At 53.9% G+C, this 17381-nt stretch overlaps 1 protein-coding gene and 1 long non-coding RNA gene across 9 annotated transcripts in view; one reads left to right on the top strand and one right to left on the bottom strand.

Annotated features, from left to right (window-relative positions):
- Positions 1–13928, bottom strand: part of TBC1D22A (TBC1 domain family member 22A) — a 266974-nt gene extending 253046 nt beyond the window's left edge. For all 6 annotated transcript variants that reach the window (XM_081822666.1, XM_081822664.1, XM_081822669.1 and 3 more), the window contains exon 1: positions 13717–13928. In XM_081822666.1, the coding sequence (XP_081678792.1) occupies positions 13717–13778 (62 nt within the window). In that variant the 5' untranslated portion in view covers positions 13779–13928. The remainder of the gene's footprint in view (positions 1–13716) is intronic.
- A 60-nt stretch (positions 13929–13988) lies between these two features.
- LOC115943568 (uncharacterized) lies at positions 13989–17022 on the top strand. Of its 3 annotated transcripts, none has more exons than XR_014145972.1 (3): positions 13989–14024; positions 14612–14784; positions 15037–17022. It is a non-coding gene; the product is annotated as an uncharacterized LOC115943568 (long non-coding RNA). The 3 variants fall into 3 exon arrangements; XR_014145971.1 differs by having other exon boundaries at positions 13999–14060; XR_004078153.2 differs by lacking the exon at positions 13989–14024 and adding an exon at positions 14156–14267.
- The last annotated feature ends 359 nt before the right edge of the window (positions 17023–17381 follow it).

Here is a 17381-nt window from a genome sequence, read left to right as displayed (position 1 = left end):
GCGTCTGCCTTCGGCTCAGGTCATGATCCCGGGGTCCTGGGATCGAGCCCCACGTCGGGCTCTCTGCTCAGCGGGAGGCCTGCTTCTCCCTCTCCCACTCCCCCTGCTTGTTCCTGCTCTCACTAACACTCTCTCTCTGTCAAATAAATAAAAATCTTTAAAAAAAAAACACCTATTCTATGATCTCACTGACATGAAATGTCTAGAAGGGAGACAGAAGGGAGACTAGTGGTTGCCTGGGGTGGAGGATGGGAGACTGGGGTGACAGCAAAAGACTACAGGGCTTCTTCCTGAGGGGACAAACATATTCTAACGTTGACTGTGGCGACGGATACACCACAGTACCACTGACTTTCACCCCTTAAATGAGGGAATGGTGTTGTACGTGAATTTTAATGGGTGAACTATTATTATATGTGAGTCTCAATGAAGATGTAAGTTTTTAAAGGCAGCACAGTTTCCACCTGGTTCTCTTGGGTTCTCTCTTGGAACCCAGCCACCAGGCTTTGAAGAAGCCCACATGTAAGCACTAGAACCAACAGCTTCAGGGGGGTGTCCCAGCTGATGATGGCCGGCATCAACCTCGACAGGCGTGAGTCACCAGCCTTCTTCTGATTTCCCTCCCAGCCTCTGAACCTTCCCAGTGACACCATGGAAAAGAGATCAGTCTGACCCACAGAATCCAGGAGGGTTTGGGGGTTTGTTGTTGTTGTTGGAAAGAAAGAGTATCAGCCCACGGAGGTCATGCACAACCCCTCTGTCGTGGTCCCTTTCCAGAAATCTCTTGGAGGCTTCCCTGACCTTGGTAGAAGGTTTCCTGTTTTAAGAACCAAAGGGCCTGGGTAATTGCTCTAGGCTTTAGCTTCCTCGTCTCGGAAATGGGAATAAGAACGTGTAAGAAATGAGACAGCCATAAATGGCAGCAGCTTGACTACCGCCAAGTGACCTACAGACAGCATTCACCGGTATTATGCACCTACCTTGCTGGCTTGCACCCTTCCCTTATGTCTCAGTACACGAATATGGCTCAAAACCAGCAGGCAGTGGGTCTCTGCCCTCTATGTGCAAGGCATTTCCATGGGTCTTGCAGTGTTACCACACACTGCAGGCCCCTTGCCTCCCAGGAAAGCGCCAATGCATTAATTCTTCATGGGCACACCACTTGTGTTTATTGAGCAGAAAATGTTCCAGCAAAGTTCAAGCTCAGACTAAAAGGCATCTCATTTTATCTTATTAAAATTGCATTTTTATCTGGTCTTGCATAGCTAAAAAGAAAAACAGGCTTCAGCTAAAGCCATTTTAAAAGAATAAGTAGCACATCATGAAATCATTCTTTAAAAAATATGTTCACCAATGAACTTTTTAATGAATTGTACTGCTTAAAAACACCACAGTAATTCATTGCTTTAAAGAGGACCCCAGTGATTCCTCACAAAAAGCAGATACACACGACATAATGCCACTTCTAGGCACACGCCATGAAAACCCCTTGTGTAAGGACACAGGAGGCAGGTTCAGCGATGTCGCTAACGCTAAAAAGAAAAAAAATTTTAAGAAAAACTTTTATCCATCATCAACTGAAGAATGAATTCACATTATCCCTTTGTCCATTATCAACTGAATAACAAATAAACAAACTGGAACATACACATATAATGGAATACTAACCACAATAAAAACGAAGGAACTACAAGAACCAAGATCGGTAAACTATAATTATAAGCCTACCACTGAAGAGTAACTTGAATATGCACAGTATGATGTCATTTATAAAAAGTTTTTAAAACGAGAAAATGAAACTATCTATCATGTCGGATACATACATGGTGGTCAAAACTCCCAGCTCATGATGGTGATGAAAACAAATTGAGAATAGGATGGGAGCGGAGGGGTGGGGGTGGAGGGGACTCTGGGTCCAGGAAAAGGATGCGGCGGCTTCAACTCTGAATAGCCAAAGTGTGGAAACAGTCCCGAGGTCCATCAGTGGGTGACCTAGGCACATGCTGGAATATACTGTCAGCTTCCAACAAGGAATGAAGGGCTGACAGCCGCTCCCACGTGGATGAAGCTTGGAAACATCACGCTCAGTGAAAGGAACCAGTCACGAAGACCACATTCATATGATCCCACACACATGAATAAGCAAATGTCCAGAATAAGCAAGTCTACAGAAACAGAAAGCAGATGAGTGGCAGCCAGGGGCTGGGTAGGAGGGATTGGGGAGTCACGGCTGGTGAGGCAAATGCTCTAAAATTGACTATGGTGATGATCGTCCAACTCCACAGACTAAAAACACTGAACTGTACACGTTGAGTGAAATAGAGGACAGGTAAATGACGTCTCCACAAAGATGCTGAAAGGAAGGGAGAAAAGGGGGAGGGAGGAAGGGGGTGAGGGGGAAGAAGCAGGAGGGTCTCCTCCCTGACCGGGTGTCCGGGAAGGTGGCTGTGCCGCGGGGGCGAAGGCTGGAGCAAGGCAGCCCTTCTGCACCAGCCACCCGGCTGACCTTTAAACAGGTCCGAGTCTACCTCTGCAGCCCCGAATGACAGAAGTCCCTAATGCCACCAGCCCAGAACAAAACATTTTAGTAGCTTCAAGTGAAAATGACAGACATGATATCACCCCCTGAACTAAGACCATGAAACTTCAGAAGGATTCATTGGTTATCAGCAGGCCAACAGTGGGGACCACAGCTACATTTTCTGGGCGGGCGGGTCTCCATCCTGTATATAGTATATGCAGCGTATAGCATTAGCGACCACACAACTGGGTGGCTGGGAAGGACTCTCAGATGGAAGAACAAATGCACGAGAACTCACGATGAGTCACGGACCCAACCCTGTGGCCCCACAGAGGTTCCCATCCAGCTGAGAGGGAGGCGCCCAGACCAAGGACCGCACCACACAGGGCAGCCCAGGGACAGGCAGGTGGAGAGATGCCCCCCAGGATGGCACCCGGAAGAGGACCTCCCGACAATAGCCCCTGAGTTCTCAACAGAGCACACCCCTCCTGCATGAGGCACAGGGAGTCACCCCTGCAACGCCCCCACCAGGAAGGGGAAGGCAGGCGACAGAGACAGTAAAGCTGAGATTCACCACAAGCAGGAGGTGGGAGCGAGGGGCGCCCCCAGGCAGAGGGGGTCACAGGTGAGGACAGGCTGGAGACACAGGTCAGCTGGGGGAGGCCCACAGAAGAGAGACGGGGGCCCCTGAACAATCACCGCTGGCTCCTCAGGACTCTGCTCCACCACCTTTACAACTCGGGGCAGGGAAAGTATAATAAAAACCAGAATCTAAGGCTGTCTGAGCGCCTACTTGTGGATGGCCAAGTGCTCAAGCCTGGTCCCCCTTGGAGAGCACCCTTCATTCGGCAGACACTGGCTGAGCACCTTCTGCAGGCAGCAGCACCGGAGCTGGAGAGACGCCAGGGAGCCAGGGACACAGGGACAACCCCTGCCCACCCCCGGCTCCCACGATGGCAGGCGATCATCTGAACACAGGTGAGCAGAGCAGCGGGAGAAGCAAGAGGGCGATTCTCTCCCGCGTGTCCTGCAAACATGTCTCTGGTCTAACTAGGACGCCCCACCACCAAGGCCCTGGCTTGGCAACAAAACTGACGAGCCAGGGACCAGGATGGCTCTCTGTTCCTCAGTGAAAGGCTGGAGTAGCAGGGCTGCTTTCAGCCCTGAGACAGTGAAGCGTGAGAGGAAGGGAAAGTACGGAAAAGAAATGTCCTAAGCACCTAAAAGGAAACCAAGAACCTATGCCGGCATTTAGGATGAAGTGCTCGCCCGCAGCTCGGGCGCGGGGCATCAGTGGGCAGGTCGGGAGCCCCCGCCGCGGCCACCACCTCCCCAGCCACCAGCCTCCCCGGCCGGGCTCACAAACCATGCTGCGCCCCCTCTGCGCTCAACATGCTTTTCTGAAATATGAACTCAATTAGCGACTGATTTACCATTAGGCTCGCTCTAACACACAGCGATGTTCCCCAGGTTTATAAAATATTCAGAAGAAGTAAGTTTTCCAAGGAAATTAACTTTAGAGGGCTTCAGAGGAAAATGCATGAAACACCATTATCACCACAGCAAACAATTCCATCGTCCCTCCACCCACAGCACAGTCTGGAGCTCTCGGCCCCCGCGGAGCCAGCTGCAGGCACACGTGGCCCCACGGACCCAGACCGGAGCACCTCTCGAGCTGTCCCAGCAATGACACCCGCGCCACCCCACCCAGCATTGCCGCTCAGCCTGTCCCACACACTCTTGGCCGTCTAGTGCCCCCACGGGGCCAGAGCTCCCCGTGAAAGGGACAGGATTTGTCTCCTGTCATGCTCCTTGGGGCCCCCAGAACCCAGCAGAGACTCGGGCAGTTGCTGAGTCGATCAGCAGGTTGCTCCATGGACAGTCTCTTGAAACAGATCTTGGAAATGAGCATGTTTACAATAAAGTGCTCCTCCACATGAGAAGAGGAACGTGTGAACTCACAGATACAGGGGACAGGCTGGTGGCTGTCTGATGTGGGGGGAGGTAGGCAAAGGGTGAAGGTGGGCAGGAGACACAAACTTAAATAAGTCCTGGGGAAGTGATGTGTGCAGCACAGTGACTATAGTTAGTAACATGGTGTCGCAGACTTGACAGCAGCTGACAGAGAAGACCTCACAAGTTCTTACCAGAAGAAAAACAATCTGAACCTTGTGTGGTGGTGGAGGTTAAGGACAGGCTGTGGTGAGCATCTCACAAGATATACACATATCAAATCATTACACTGTCGCCCAAAACTCATACAATGTTCTACGTCCACGAGACCTCAACCCAAACAAAAGTGATGGGTGTGTATTATGGAAAACAGAAGATACGATGAGTAGGAAGAAAGAAGGCTTTGGAATCAGCGGGGAAAGTGTATAGCGTGGTGGCCAGCCACCCCCAAGTCCCACCTTCCCTCAATCCTCCTGCCCTCGTCTGGCCTCCAGACGTACCTCGTCCAGCCCTTCCGACCTTGCTCTCCATCCCCCCATGCCACCGCACCCCCTTTCCTGCCGGCCTGTCCAGGGGCTCCTCAGACTGTTCTACACATTCCTGACCTCCACACCCCACAGCCGAGGCCCCAGCCCTGCCTTCTTCCCACTTTACGGGAAATCACGCTCTTTCCTGATGCTCCTGACCATCTCTAGGTAAAGGGTTCTCAAACCGCTGCCTCTGGGGCACCATTGGCAACTCAGCCACACGCTCCCCACCTCACATTAACGGGTCCACTACGGAAGTCAGCTCTGCCTCAGTTGCCACACCTCATGCCCACTTCTCACAGTGTCCAGCCCCGGGACAACCCCCACGGATCAGGCAGAAGACTAACGAGTGCACCCTGCCTCCTGCACCCCCTCACGCCCCTCTGCCACCAGCAGCTCCTGGCCCTCCTGGGCCGCCAACGTCTGTGGCATCAAAAACCCACCTGCTATCCCCACCACCCGGGATTGGGGCTCGGTCTCTCCTCCTGACCAGGTCACCAACTCCTTCCATGACCTAATCTCCATGAATGGCAATCCAGGAGCCCAAGGGCCCCCCTCCCCTCCTCCCTGAAGCACGCCACCCACATTCAGCCAATCTCCACGTCCTCCTAAACCCTGAACCATTTCCCACAGCTCCACCCTCCCCTCTGTCACTGTCCCACGCGGCTGCCTCTGGTTCTGGTCTCAGCTCTGCCAGTCAGGGGACAGCTTCACTCCCCAGCTCAAAGTCTGCAAGGTCTTCCTGTCGCCCTTGGGGAACAACTGGAACCTTCCCTGTTCCTCTCCCGCCCCTCCCCACACCAACACCCCCGCTTGGGGCCAGCGCTGGCCTCCAGCCCACCCCGTCTGAAAGCCCAGCCCCCTCGGTCAGGTCCCTGCTAGCAACGCTCTTCTCTCCTGTTCACCTTTTCCTCGGCTGGGCCTTCATGCAGCCACTCGGCTGCCACACAGGCCAGCCCCAGGCCCTGTCTACAGAACACCCCCACAACCAAGTACGGACCTATAGGAACGGACGGTCCTTCAAGGTCCAGTTTGAGGTCACCCCCACCCTCCTCCACCAGCATCTCCCTTCCCTCGCCCACGCTGCCCCAGGAACTGGGAGCGCCCCCCAGACTGCCCTGCAGGGGCCCAGGCCAGCAAACTTTAGGGCCTGTTGTGCACACAGAAGGCATCCAATAAATGCTTGAGACATTTAATGCTTCTTTGTTATACAAATATTTGAATGACTGAGCCTTTTACACGTGAAGGAGTTAAGTTCCACAGGACAGAGCACACTCTCTCAGAACCCAACAGGAGAGCGCCCTCTGATCAGCTCCTGCATTTCCCTTGCCTGACCCATCCCAACTGAGCCACTGAAAATCAGGCCGGTCTCTGAATCCACATTTGGTCTGGAAATAAAATGCCACACAGCTCTAGTGAATGGTTTTGGAACAGAAAACTAATCCAAGAAAGAGCACAATCCTAAAGAGAAAACAAAACGGGGCCCAGAGCCACCACGTCCTCACGGGCCGTCCCACGCCACGGCGGCCCAACCCGAGGCACTACCAGCTCGCCCAGCAGATGCAGACGGCCCGGCAGACGGCTACCGTCCGCGGAGGCAGGCTTATGTGCTCCTTCCCCACCCCATCAAACTGCCCAGCGCCCCCGACAGGAGGAGGAAAATGCTTTTCTCCTCCCAGAGCCGGCCTGAATTCTGAAAGCAGCGTGGCCAGAGGCCCCCTTTAGATCCCCACGCCGACAGCACAACACATCGTCCCACCAACTGGCTGGCCTCACCACCTGCAAACAAGTTCACTGGAAAAACTAGAGAAGCCCGTGTATCAACACCCTCAAACGGACTGCCCCCTGCCTCCAATGTTCACAGTGGCGCCGAGGGACCCGTCCCCTTTCCAAGACCCTGCCCTTTGCCCTGCTCTCCACACACATCATGCCCAGTGCCCCGTGACATTCCCAGTCACCCTGCGGAGGGCTTTCCGTGAAGGATCAGGAGCTCATCCAGAAGACAGGAATTAAGCGCTGTTTGTCTCCCCTGGGCATAAGCCTTAGAGCCAGCAAGCCTTATTCTTTTAGTTTAGTACAAAGGTTCACTGAAAGAAGGGTCATTTCAAAACTGGAGCAAGGTATACGCGGGAACAGGTGGAGAGCTGCTCCATGGCACATTTAAGAAGCGTATCGAGGGGAGCTGGCCACGAGCAGCATGGCCAAGCTCAAGTGCAGAGGCTATGTGAGAAGGAAGACAGCAGACGACAGACATGCCAGCCGGGGCAGTGGGCACAGACCAGCGCCGCCGAACTCCAGACCCCCAGAGGATGGATGCCAGGACGGGCAAGAACACCCAGAAGGGTCCCCAGGGAACAGAGCTAATGCCGTCGGGGACCCAGAAGTGTACAGCTCTGCCCTGAACTAGCATGCCTGGGCTCAGAGGCGGCTCACTCGCTTAGGAGCCGCGGGCCTGGGACAGACGCAAGCTCGGCAGCACCATCTGGGCAGACGGGAGCACACTCGGGCAGGGCTGCCACAGGGCCTGGTGCGCGTGCTCCCCGGCCGGCTGTGCGAGCCCCGGCAACAGCATCTGCAGCCCTTAATTCACGTGACTGCAGGCGGTCCACACTGTTCTAACCACTGACGACCACGGGCACCTACCTCTGTGACCCTCAGCACTCAGGCTGGAATTTCCATGTTAACCCCCAGAAAAGAGGAAACAGCATTTCAGAATGGGGGAACACAAAGACTAAGGATACTCAAAATGAAAGTCCCCCAAGCCCAAGGCCCCACAGACGGGAAGAACCCAGGCTGCCCCATTCCCTCTGGGCCTCCCAACCCCTCCGCCTCTGGTCCGCGGAGGGAATATCAGGGTGAAATTAGAAGAAGCTGTTCCTCTCCTCCTGAAGAACCCCCACGCTGTGCAAATCCGAGCGCACGGGAACCGCGTTCCTGACCCCCAGGCCAGAGGAGCCGGGCGAGGGCCGAGCCCAGGGGCCAGCAGTGGGAGCCAGCTCCCGGGGGGCCAGCTCTGCCACCCACCCACAGCCCAGGCTTCCGGGTCTGCAAACCCCCGGCCGCAGGGAGGGCCGACGGCGCGGCGCGTGTCAGGACCCCGGCAGGAGAGAAGCAGTCTCGAGCGTGCAGTATCACAACAAGGCCCACAGTGCCTCGTCCGGGGTGTGGCACAAAACCCTGCCCCAGGACGTCTGTCCGCAGCCTCGCTCGGCATTGTCTGCGCTCCCAGGGCCCGGCACAGGGCCATCCCGACACCCGGCTGTCTGCAGGACCCCCCTGGCGGACCCGTGCTGCACCCCGAAGGGCCTGCAGGGCCAGACTCCAAACTGCGCACGTCTGAGCACCAGGAAGCTGAGGAGCGGTTAGAGACGGAGCTGCTGGAGAGGCCGGGGCGGGGCGGGTGTCCATACTGGCCCCGGTCACTGCGCCACCGTCCTCCTCCGTGCTGCACGCAGGCAGGGCTAGCCCAGGGCAGTCTGGGGAACAGAGAAACAGACGTAGGCTCCCAGGGCACTTTGACTCGTTCCCACCCATGACCTCCGACCATGTCTTCACAGCACTCGGGGAATGGAATACTTCCCCCTGCTCTCAGTTTAAAAAAAAAAAAATGTTTAATCAAAATCATCAGGGATTTATTTATTTTAATCATTTCTGTCCTCACTTAAGATTAACCCGTAAGAGTCTAGACTTGCTACATTAGACAAATATGTAAAAGAGAAAAAACATGATTCACATTAAGTTCATTTTTCAAAATGTTTCCAGACCAGCTAAAAAGGCATTTAGCAACATCAAACAGGACCACCAAGAAACAAACAAGCAAGAGGAACTGTGTGCATAGCAAACCACCCCCACCCCCACCCCCACCCCCGGTGCTTCCAAGGCGCTGGCAAGGTAAGACCAACTCCACTTACAGACGGAGCCCAGAGAGACCCGCTCGCACAGGACACAAAGACCCACCCGAGAGACTCCCGGGCTCCTCGCAACACGGGAAGAGAGGAATAAACAGGCACTCCGTCCAAACAGCCACTTCAAAAATACAAGCAAGGAAACAAACAGGTTTCTGAAAACACAAGAGCAAGCTGGTCAGGGCAGCAGATCCGAGCTTCCGGAAAAAGAGGCAGGGCCTCCACCTGGTTCCTGGACCCAAGGAGACATGAGGAAGAGCCCTCCCAGTGGTGTTCCAGTCCTTCGGGACTAAATGCACTTTGCAGAGGTGGGCGGTGAGGGGCCAGCCCACCCGGGAAGACGGAAGCAGGTGCCCTGTCCACATTCAAGGGCAAGACTCTGCAGGGTCAGGTGCGGAGGGCTACCCACAACCCTTCCCATCCAACATCCCTCCCGCACATTTCTCCAACCTTCCTCCTCCCACTTCAGGGTTTTTCTGTGGCTGCTCTAACAGTCCTCCACACACAGCCTGAAACACACTTATTATCTTAAAGTCTGGAGGTCAGAAGTCCAAGGCAGTTCTCACGGGACTAAAGTGTAGGTGTTGGCCACTGCATTCATTTCTGGACGCTCTGGGGAGAGTCCACGTCCTGCTCATTCAGGCTGTTGGCAGAATTCAGTTTCCTGCGGTTGTAGGACCGAGGTTCCCGCCGGCTGTAAGCAGAAGGCCGCTCCAAATGCTGGAGGCCAGCGCACCCCCCGGCTCATGGCCCCTTCCTCCACTTTCAGAGCCAGCGACAAGACAAGCGTTCATCTGCTGTTGATTCTGACCACTTTTAAGCGCTCACTCCATTCTACTGGACCCACCAGGCCACCCAGGAAAAGGTACCATCTCAGGGTCAGCAGATCTGCACCTTTCACTCTTTTGCCATGTGGTCTGGTTCCAGGTTCCAGGGATAAGGATGCAGACATCTTTGGGGTTCATCATTCTGCAACCACACCCCATCCCTCCGGCCAGAACCCTGGTGATCGCCACCCTTCAGTGCTTTGTTGCGGCTCTTTTCTATGGCCTTCCAAGCCCTGCCCGCCTCCCACCCCTCTTCTCACAAGGCTCCCCTCCTGCCGTCCTCCTCCCCAGCCCCAGGGTCCCCGCAGCACCCTTCCCCTGCCAGGAGTGCTCTGACGCCCACCCCGCATCTCCGCATCTGTGCATCTCTGTGGGCTGGCTCCCTCTCCACCTACAGGTCTCAGGTCAGGCATGACCTCTTCTGGAAGGGCATGGCCTTCCATTGACGCAGGGTCCTGTGCTTCTGCCAACGCCCCCAGATGATGACCTTCGAAGAACATACCAATGTGCTTACCGTCTCCCTCACCCCAGCAGCCTCTGAGAGCCACATCTCTTGGCTCAGCATTCAGCACGGGACCTGGCACACAGAATACGTTCTGAACGAATGAACTGTCCCCCCAACAAGTCCTCCCCTCAGCTGATGAGTGATGGCGGCCTGTTACAATGACGGTGGAGCTGATGTCTCACCGGCTCGGAGACTCCTCGGGCTGTGACCGCTGGAAGCTGAAAGCTGTCGGAGCCACAACACCGTGAGCTGTCTTCTCCTCCAGCTCCACCCCAAGCACCCACAGCCTTGCCGATTCAATCTGGGCCCTTCCTGCCTCCATCCTGCTCACAAACGTCGCCCTCCACAGGCCCCACCGCCCGCACGGCCTCCTGTGCGCAGAGCTCGCGGCCCCGGCGGACCCACGCCGGAGGGCTGCCTGCGCTCGCACCGCGGTGGGCGGTGACTTCGTCCTGCCACTGACAGCTAAGTGTGGCAAGAGTGCCACCCACAACTGCAGAGGGCAACCGCCCCTCGGAGCCAAGTGGGTCACTGGCCCAAGAAAGAACCAGCCCCAGAGAGTCACAGACTGAACCCGTCCTGATCCCCACCACCCGCCCTCTGATTCTTGCAGCACCACCATCCTCTCTCACCTGGATGTTCACCACAGCCTCCGAACTGGTCTCCCTGCTTCCGTCCTTCCCTCCCAGCCCCTAACCTACCATCCACCCAGAGGCCAAAGGGATCCTGCCACACCTCTGCCAAGACCCTCCAAAGCGTTCCCCCATCAGAATAAGAGCCAGAAAGCCCACGTCTTTCCACTGTGACCACGAGGCCCGCCCCCACCAGCTTCCAGACCTCGTGCCCCAGGACTCTCCCCCTCCTCCCTTGGCTCCAGTCACCAGGCCCCCTGCTCTTCTCGAGCACACCGCTGTCGCTCCCAACCGGGGACTTTCCACTGGCCCTCTGCCCAGACCACTGTCCTCCCAGCCACCCAGGGGGCCTGTTCGCTCACCTCCTGTGAGTCCTGCTCAAATGTTACCTCCTCTGTGAGACCTTCTCTGGCCACCTTATCACCGGGAAACCCTCCCCACTCCACATGCCTCCCAATCCCAATTCTCTGCTTTAGGTTTCAATAATAGGATAACAGTTCCCACCTTCTCAGGGGTAACTCTCTTCTTAACTTAGTCATGGTCTCTATTCTCTGCCCCTCCAGCTCCGCTGTAAGCTCTGAGACAGCACTGGTTCTGATCTGTTTTGTTCACTGGTGTATCTCTAGCCCCTGGAACTGTTATTGGCACCAAGAGTTGGTTAAACAAATATCTACTGAATGAATAAATTTTCAAACTCTCAAAGCTGCTCCAAGAGGCCCTCTCTCGTGCTCATCAAAGAGAATCGGACCAGACCGAACAAATATGTGCCTGGAGATCTCAGCCACTTAGGTCTCATCCAGCTTCATCAGGTTACACTGGCAGAAACTGATGGCCCCAGGGGTGACATGACCTGGTGAAAGTCACACAGAGATTAATAGAAAAAAAAAAAGGCTGAAACCCAGACCACAGAACCAAGTCAGAGGTGCTTCCACCATATCACACATCCTGCTTCATCCAGAAATTTCTAAGAAAGCCCCAGCCAAATAGACAACCTAAGGACCAGAGTGAATAGAGGACGGCCAAATCACCTACTAGAGATACACCAGTGACACAGTTTTTTTGGTAAGACTCCATAATTTAAAAGATGATGGCAGGGCGCCTGGGTGGCTCAGTTGGTTAAGCGACTGCCTTCGGCTCAGGTCATGATCCTGGAGTCCCGGGATCGAGTCCCGCATCGGGCTCCCTGCTCTGCAGGGAGTCTGCTTCTCCCTCTGACCCTTCCCCTCTCATGCGCTCTGTCTCCCATTCTCTCAGATAATTAAATAAAATCTTAAAAAAAAAAAAAAAAGATACCAGTCACTGGACTAGCACTCACCCTAACCCAGTATGACCTCGTTTTAGCTGAATCACATCTGCAAAGATGCTACGTCCCAATAAGGTCACACTCGCAGGCTTCCAGATAGACATGAATGGGGGGAGGGGGCCACTACTGAATCCAATACAAAGACAAATTACCAAGAGATAGTCCTCAATTCAAATGTTTATTCACCATTATAACTCCATACTGCAGCTCGACTATCCTCAGAGCTCAGCTGGTTAAGAATCAGAGTTTATTTAAACTGAGGAAGAACCAAAACCTCAAGACCTAAAGGCAACACACAAAAGTTCTACTGCCATGTGGCTCGTTTTCCCCGGGGTCTATGTTCTGGAGCATCTGTCTCTGTCACTATTGGGACCTCCTATTCTCTGCCATTCCAGAATTTTCACATCACCTTGGACCCTGACATTGGTTTTGAAGAAAGCTCTTTTCTTCCTCAATCATGCACAACCCTGTGGCGTGAAGCAGGATCTCTGGCCGCCTCTGCTGATCCCCTCCAAAGTCAGTGTGTCTGAGCAGTCAGTAACTCACTCCTACGAATTCCCCAAATCACTCTGAAAACTGAATGCTTCTGACCGAACACAGTGAATTCCAAAGTTTACAATTCTACCACTCCACCCATAGTGTTTCTTATGCAACACTTACGAATGAGCTGTGTTTATAAATGATTCTACATGGAATTATTTTAATACCACAATTCCTAATTTTCAGTATTCAGACATTAGTTTACAAACAGAATAAACCGTGTTTAGAAATCTTGACATCTGTTTCTCTCTAATCTACGTTCGCCAGCAGCTGTTTCTCCCAGGCACTGTCCACCTACTGTCTTCACCTTCCCCGGGGCGCTGGCCGGGGATCAGCCACACGCCGATCAGGACTTTGGAGCCGAACAGCTTCCAGGGTGCACCCAGGTCATTGCATGCACTTCATTTTTTGTTTAATTTTTTTTTCTTAATTTGCTTCCTGCTGCGGACTCAAGAAAGGAGTTGGTTTTGAGGCCAGAAAGTGGGATACATGGAAATTCACAGGGAGTCTCAAATCCACTGGAGCAAATCCTCGAGCTCGAGGCCAAAAGCAGGCGTCCGCAGGAGAGACAAGAAGGCCATTCAAGTGGGTCAAACCGCCACGCCCCCTCGGAGAAACGATCGCCCGGCAAGCACAGCCCGCCCCGGCCAGCTGGCCAGTTTCCGCACTCCACCGAACTCTTCGCAGTGCGACCCGAGTCGGTCCCTTTCGGCTTCCCCAGGGAGCCCAGGAGTGTCACAGAGGAGAGCCTGCCGGTCTCGGGAAAACTCGCGAGCAGCTCCTCTTCCTCCCTTCAAGCCTCGATCTACGTGCAGCCCCTGTCACCTCCCAGACCCTGCGCTCGAGCCCCCTGTTCCCCCAACGTCCCTCACGTCCCCAGCAGCCCTCTCACAGCCCAGTTCACCCCTCCCCAGACCCCCGACTCCACCCGCAGCCCAGCGGGCCTACGCGCCCACCTGACCTCTGACCCCTGACCCCGACCCGGCCTCCCCGTCACACCCACCTGCCCGGGACTTTGCTGTTGCTGCGCTTCCAGAACTGCTTCCTGGCCCCGTCGCTGGCCATGGCCCCTCCTCATCCCTCAGACCCGCGGCCCCGACACCTCGAGTGCGGCCGGCCAGGCCCGGCGGCGCTTTCCTGTACCCCGAGCGGCTCCTCAGCGGTCCCCGGACTCCCGAGCCTAGAGCCGAGAAGCTCTTCCGCCTCCTTCCGGAAGTTGTGCCTCCGCGCGTCCGGAAGTCCCGCCTCCGTCCCAGGCGCGCCTGACGCAAGGCGCGGGCGCTGACGGCATTAAAGGGCGACGCTGGGGAGGTAGTGTGGTGGCTGCGGTCTGGGCGGCGAGAGTCCGTATGTTGGCGGCTGGTTGGGGCCCACGTCCGGCTCTATGCTCTGCTGCTGGGCGAGGCGGCGGGAGGGTCCGGGGCGCGCGGAGGCAGCGGAGGGGCAGCCGGGGGTCGGCAGAGCGGGGGTGGCGCCTGGGGGCTCGCGGAACCCGGCGCAGTAAGCCACCAGCAGGGTTTTAAAAGAGTCGGCACGAAACAGAGCGGAGATAGAGTAAGTCTACACTGGTGGGGCGCCCGGGCGGCTCAGTCGGCCAGCCGTCTGCCTTGGACTCAGGTCATGATCCCAGGGCCCTGGGCTCGAGCCCCGCGTCGGGCCCCCTGCTCGGCGGGGAGACTCTGCTTCTCCCTCCCCCTGCCTCTTCCCCGGCTAGTGCTCTTGCTCTCGTACTTGCTTGCTCTCTCGAGAGCTCACTCAGATAAATAAAATCTTTAAAAAGAATAAGTCTGCATTGGTTACGTGATAAAATAATAGTTGGGGTGTATTAGACTCAATAATATACATTGCTGAAGTTATTTTTCGGTGTTTTGTTGTTTGTTTTTTTTAATTTGACGTAGCCAACGGAAGATGTGAAGTGACATGCATGACTTGCGCTAGATTTCTCTTGGTCGCAGACCTGGACCGAGAAGTCAGGTCCTGGCGTTTCACGACTGCAGTACAGTTTAACTTTCGGGAGTCCGTTGACACACCTCTGCCAGTTCTCTTGTGAAACAAAAATTGGACTGTATGTGTAAGTTTGCCCATGCCTCCTCACTTACTGATAGGTAGCACTGATGTAGTTCTTGCCATATGCAAGATCTGCACCAGGTTCTTTATATGCAGTATGTCAGCCGTATGCCCACCATCCCCAAAGGCTGCCCCTGCTGGAAGAGCAGAATGGCTCGCTCACCTCTCGGACACCGAATTTTATACCCTTTCCACAGGTCCTTGTATCCACCCTGCAACATTTACCTGACTGTTTTTATTATCTCTGTGTCCACAGGTAGCTTGTGAGATCCTGCTCAGTGGGGCCTATGTCTTCTGCCTCTGTAAGTGTTTGTTGGATGAATGACAACCATGGGAACTCTCCAGGGATCCCCTTTTGTCACCATAGAAACTCCAGGAATCTTCTCTTTGGTGTGATCTTAATGGATCCTTGGTGATCCCCAGCAGACATACCCTCGCTAGATCCTCAGGGCTCCTTTGTTGCATAGCCTGATGAGCTCTTCCGGGATCCTGTCCTTACATGACCTCAGGGAATCTCCAGAGATCTTCCAATAAAGTGTCAGTGGATCCGCAGGGACTCCCTCCTGACACAGCCTCAGGCAGTCTCCTGGGATTCTCTCCTAGTGGAGCTCAGGAAGGCCCCAGGGACCTCTTCCCAATATACAGCCCCGAGGCCTCAGAAATCCTCTCAGAGGCTGGCTCCTAACAGCCTCCGGGGTCCCCTATGGACATCACTGGGGACCTCAGGGGTTCTGTGCAGCTCTTCTGGCTCATTGCAAGAATCAGCGAGGTGACAGCAGGACTGAAGATGATGGAAGTAGAGTTCACAGAGAAAAAATGGACAGTAGTTAGTGACTGGCTGCATGCAATTATAGCATCTTAGATCGGTTGTCCCTATAGCTTGAGGATGCTTTCCTGCCTCAGGTCTCCTGGGGGAAGGAGCAAGACTGACACCAAGATTGATGAAGGCTTCAGGACCCTCTGAGCAAAGGGTTAGTAGTGCCAATCACAGAAACAGGAGAGCAAGGGGTCAGCCTGTTTGCAGCCTACGTTTATGATTGGTTTAGGATGACTTGGGTCAAGGTCACGGATGTAAGACCTCAGCCAAGCACGAGGTTAGAGGACAGATTAGTCTCCAGACAAGGAGATGGGAGGATCTGCCAGGGCAAAGTCACAGGAATAGGTCAGCATCGTGGCAACATAATCAAAACACAAAGCCAAGAAGAAACAATCCCCAGAAATGGATTTTGGCTGGGGAGCTTGGTAAGGATAGGATGTAAAAGGAGCGTTTGATAGAAGGCCAGGTGTATAAACTGAGTATAACATATGTACAGTCTAGGAATGGGATCTCTGCAGGCATCAAACAGGACAGATGCATGAACCAGAATGAATGAGTGGAGCACTTTGTATTTATTTGTGCAACAAATAATTTTTAAAAGATTTGTTTATTTGAGAGAGGGCATGGGGGATGGGGGATGGTGGCAGATGAGGAGGGAGAGGAAGAAGCCAACTCCCCACTGAGCGCGCAGAGCCCACACAGGGCTCAAACCTATGACCCCGAGATAATGACCTAAACCAAAATCAAGAGTCAGAAGTTCAACAGACTGAACCACCCAGGCACCCCTGTGCAACAAATAATTTTTTTTTAATTTATTTGAGAGAGAGAGAGCATGAGAGGGGGAGGGGGGGAAAGGGAGAGGGAGAAGCAGACTCCCCGCTGAGCTGGTAGCCTGACGCAGGGCCCAATGCCAGTACCCCAGGATCATGACCTGAGCCAAAGGAAATGCTTAATGAGCTGCCCAGGTGCCCCAACAAACAAGAAGGTTACTTTCACTAAGATTTAAGCTAATGGAAATTAAATCCAAGGACGTGCCATTTCACACATGACAGATGGGCTAAAACTTAAAAATCTGTCAATGCCAAAATTGACAAGGATGTGGATTTGTGAGCGGTGCAGAATGAACTGATTCACTGCTGGTGGGAGTATAAATTGATTCAGTGATTCTCAACAGCCATCTAGCAATTTCTAGTAGTTAAGGATGCATATACTCTACAACCCAGCAATTCCACCCTTGGTGTGTACCCTAGAGCAGCTTGCCCAAGTGTGCAAAGACAAGAACATTCACTGCAACATGCTGCTTTTGCTGGCAGGGGGGAAGGTCATAAAGTCATCTCTAGGAGAATTGGTAAATGATACATAGCTATCCAATAGGATGCTATATGGTAACAAAATGAATAAATTAGTTACATATATCAACACAAATGATTTTCACAAAGTTAAATGAAAAAAAAGTTGAATATGGATGCATGCACTATTTAATTCCATTCTTTTTTTTTTCTTTTTTTTTTTTTTAAGATTTTATTTATTCATTTGACAGACAGAGAGAGAGAGACACAGCGAGAGAGGAAACACCAGCAGGGAGAGTGGGAGAGGGAGAAGCAGGCTTCCCGCGGAGCAGGGAGCCCGATGCGGGGCTCGATCGCAGGACCCTGGGATCATGACCTGAGCCGAAGGCAGATGCTTAACGACTGAGCCACCCAGGCGCCCCTAATTCCATTCTTTTAGAGTAAAAAAGAATGCTAAACACTAAATTCAGGAGAGTGGTTGCCTCTGGGTATTGG

This window comes from Leptonychotes weddellii, chromosome 5 (genome assembly GCF_054177405.1).
Source record: "Leptonychotes weddellii isolate Sample4059 chromosome 5, ASM5417740v2, whole genome shotgun sequence".
NCBI classification, from domain to species: Eukaryota; Metazoa; Chordata; class Mammalia; order Carnivora; family Phocidae; genus Leptonychotes; species Leptonychotes weddellii.
Note: the sequence above shows the minus strand (reverse complement) of the source record. Positions and strands in the feature narration are given on the sequence as shown.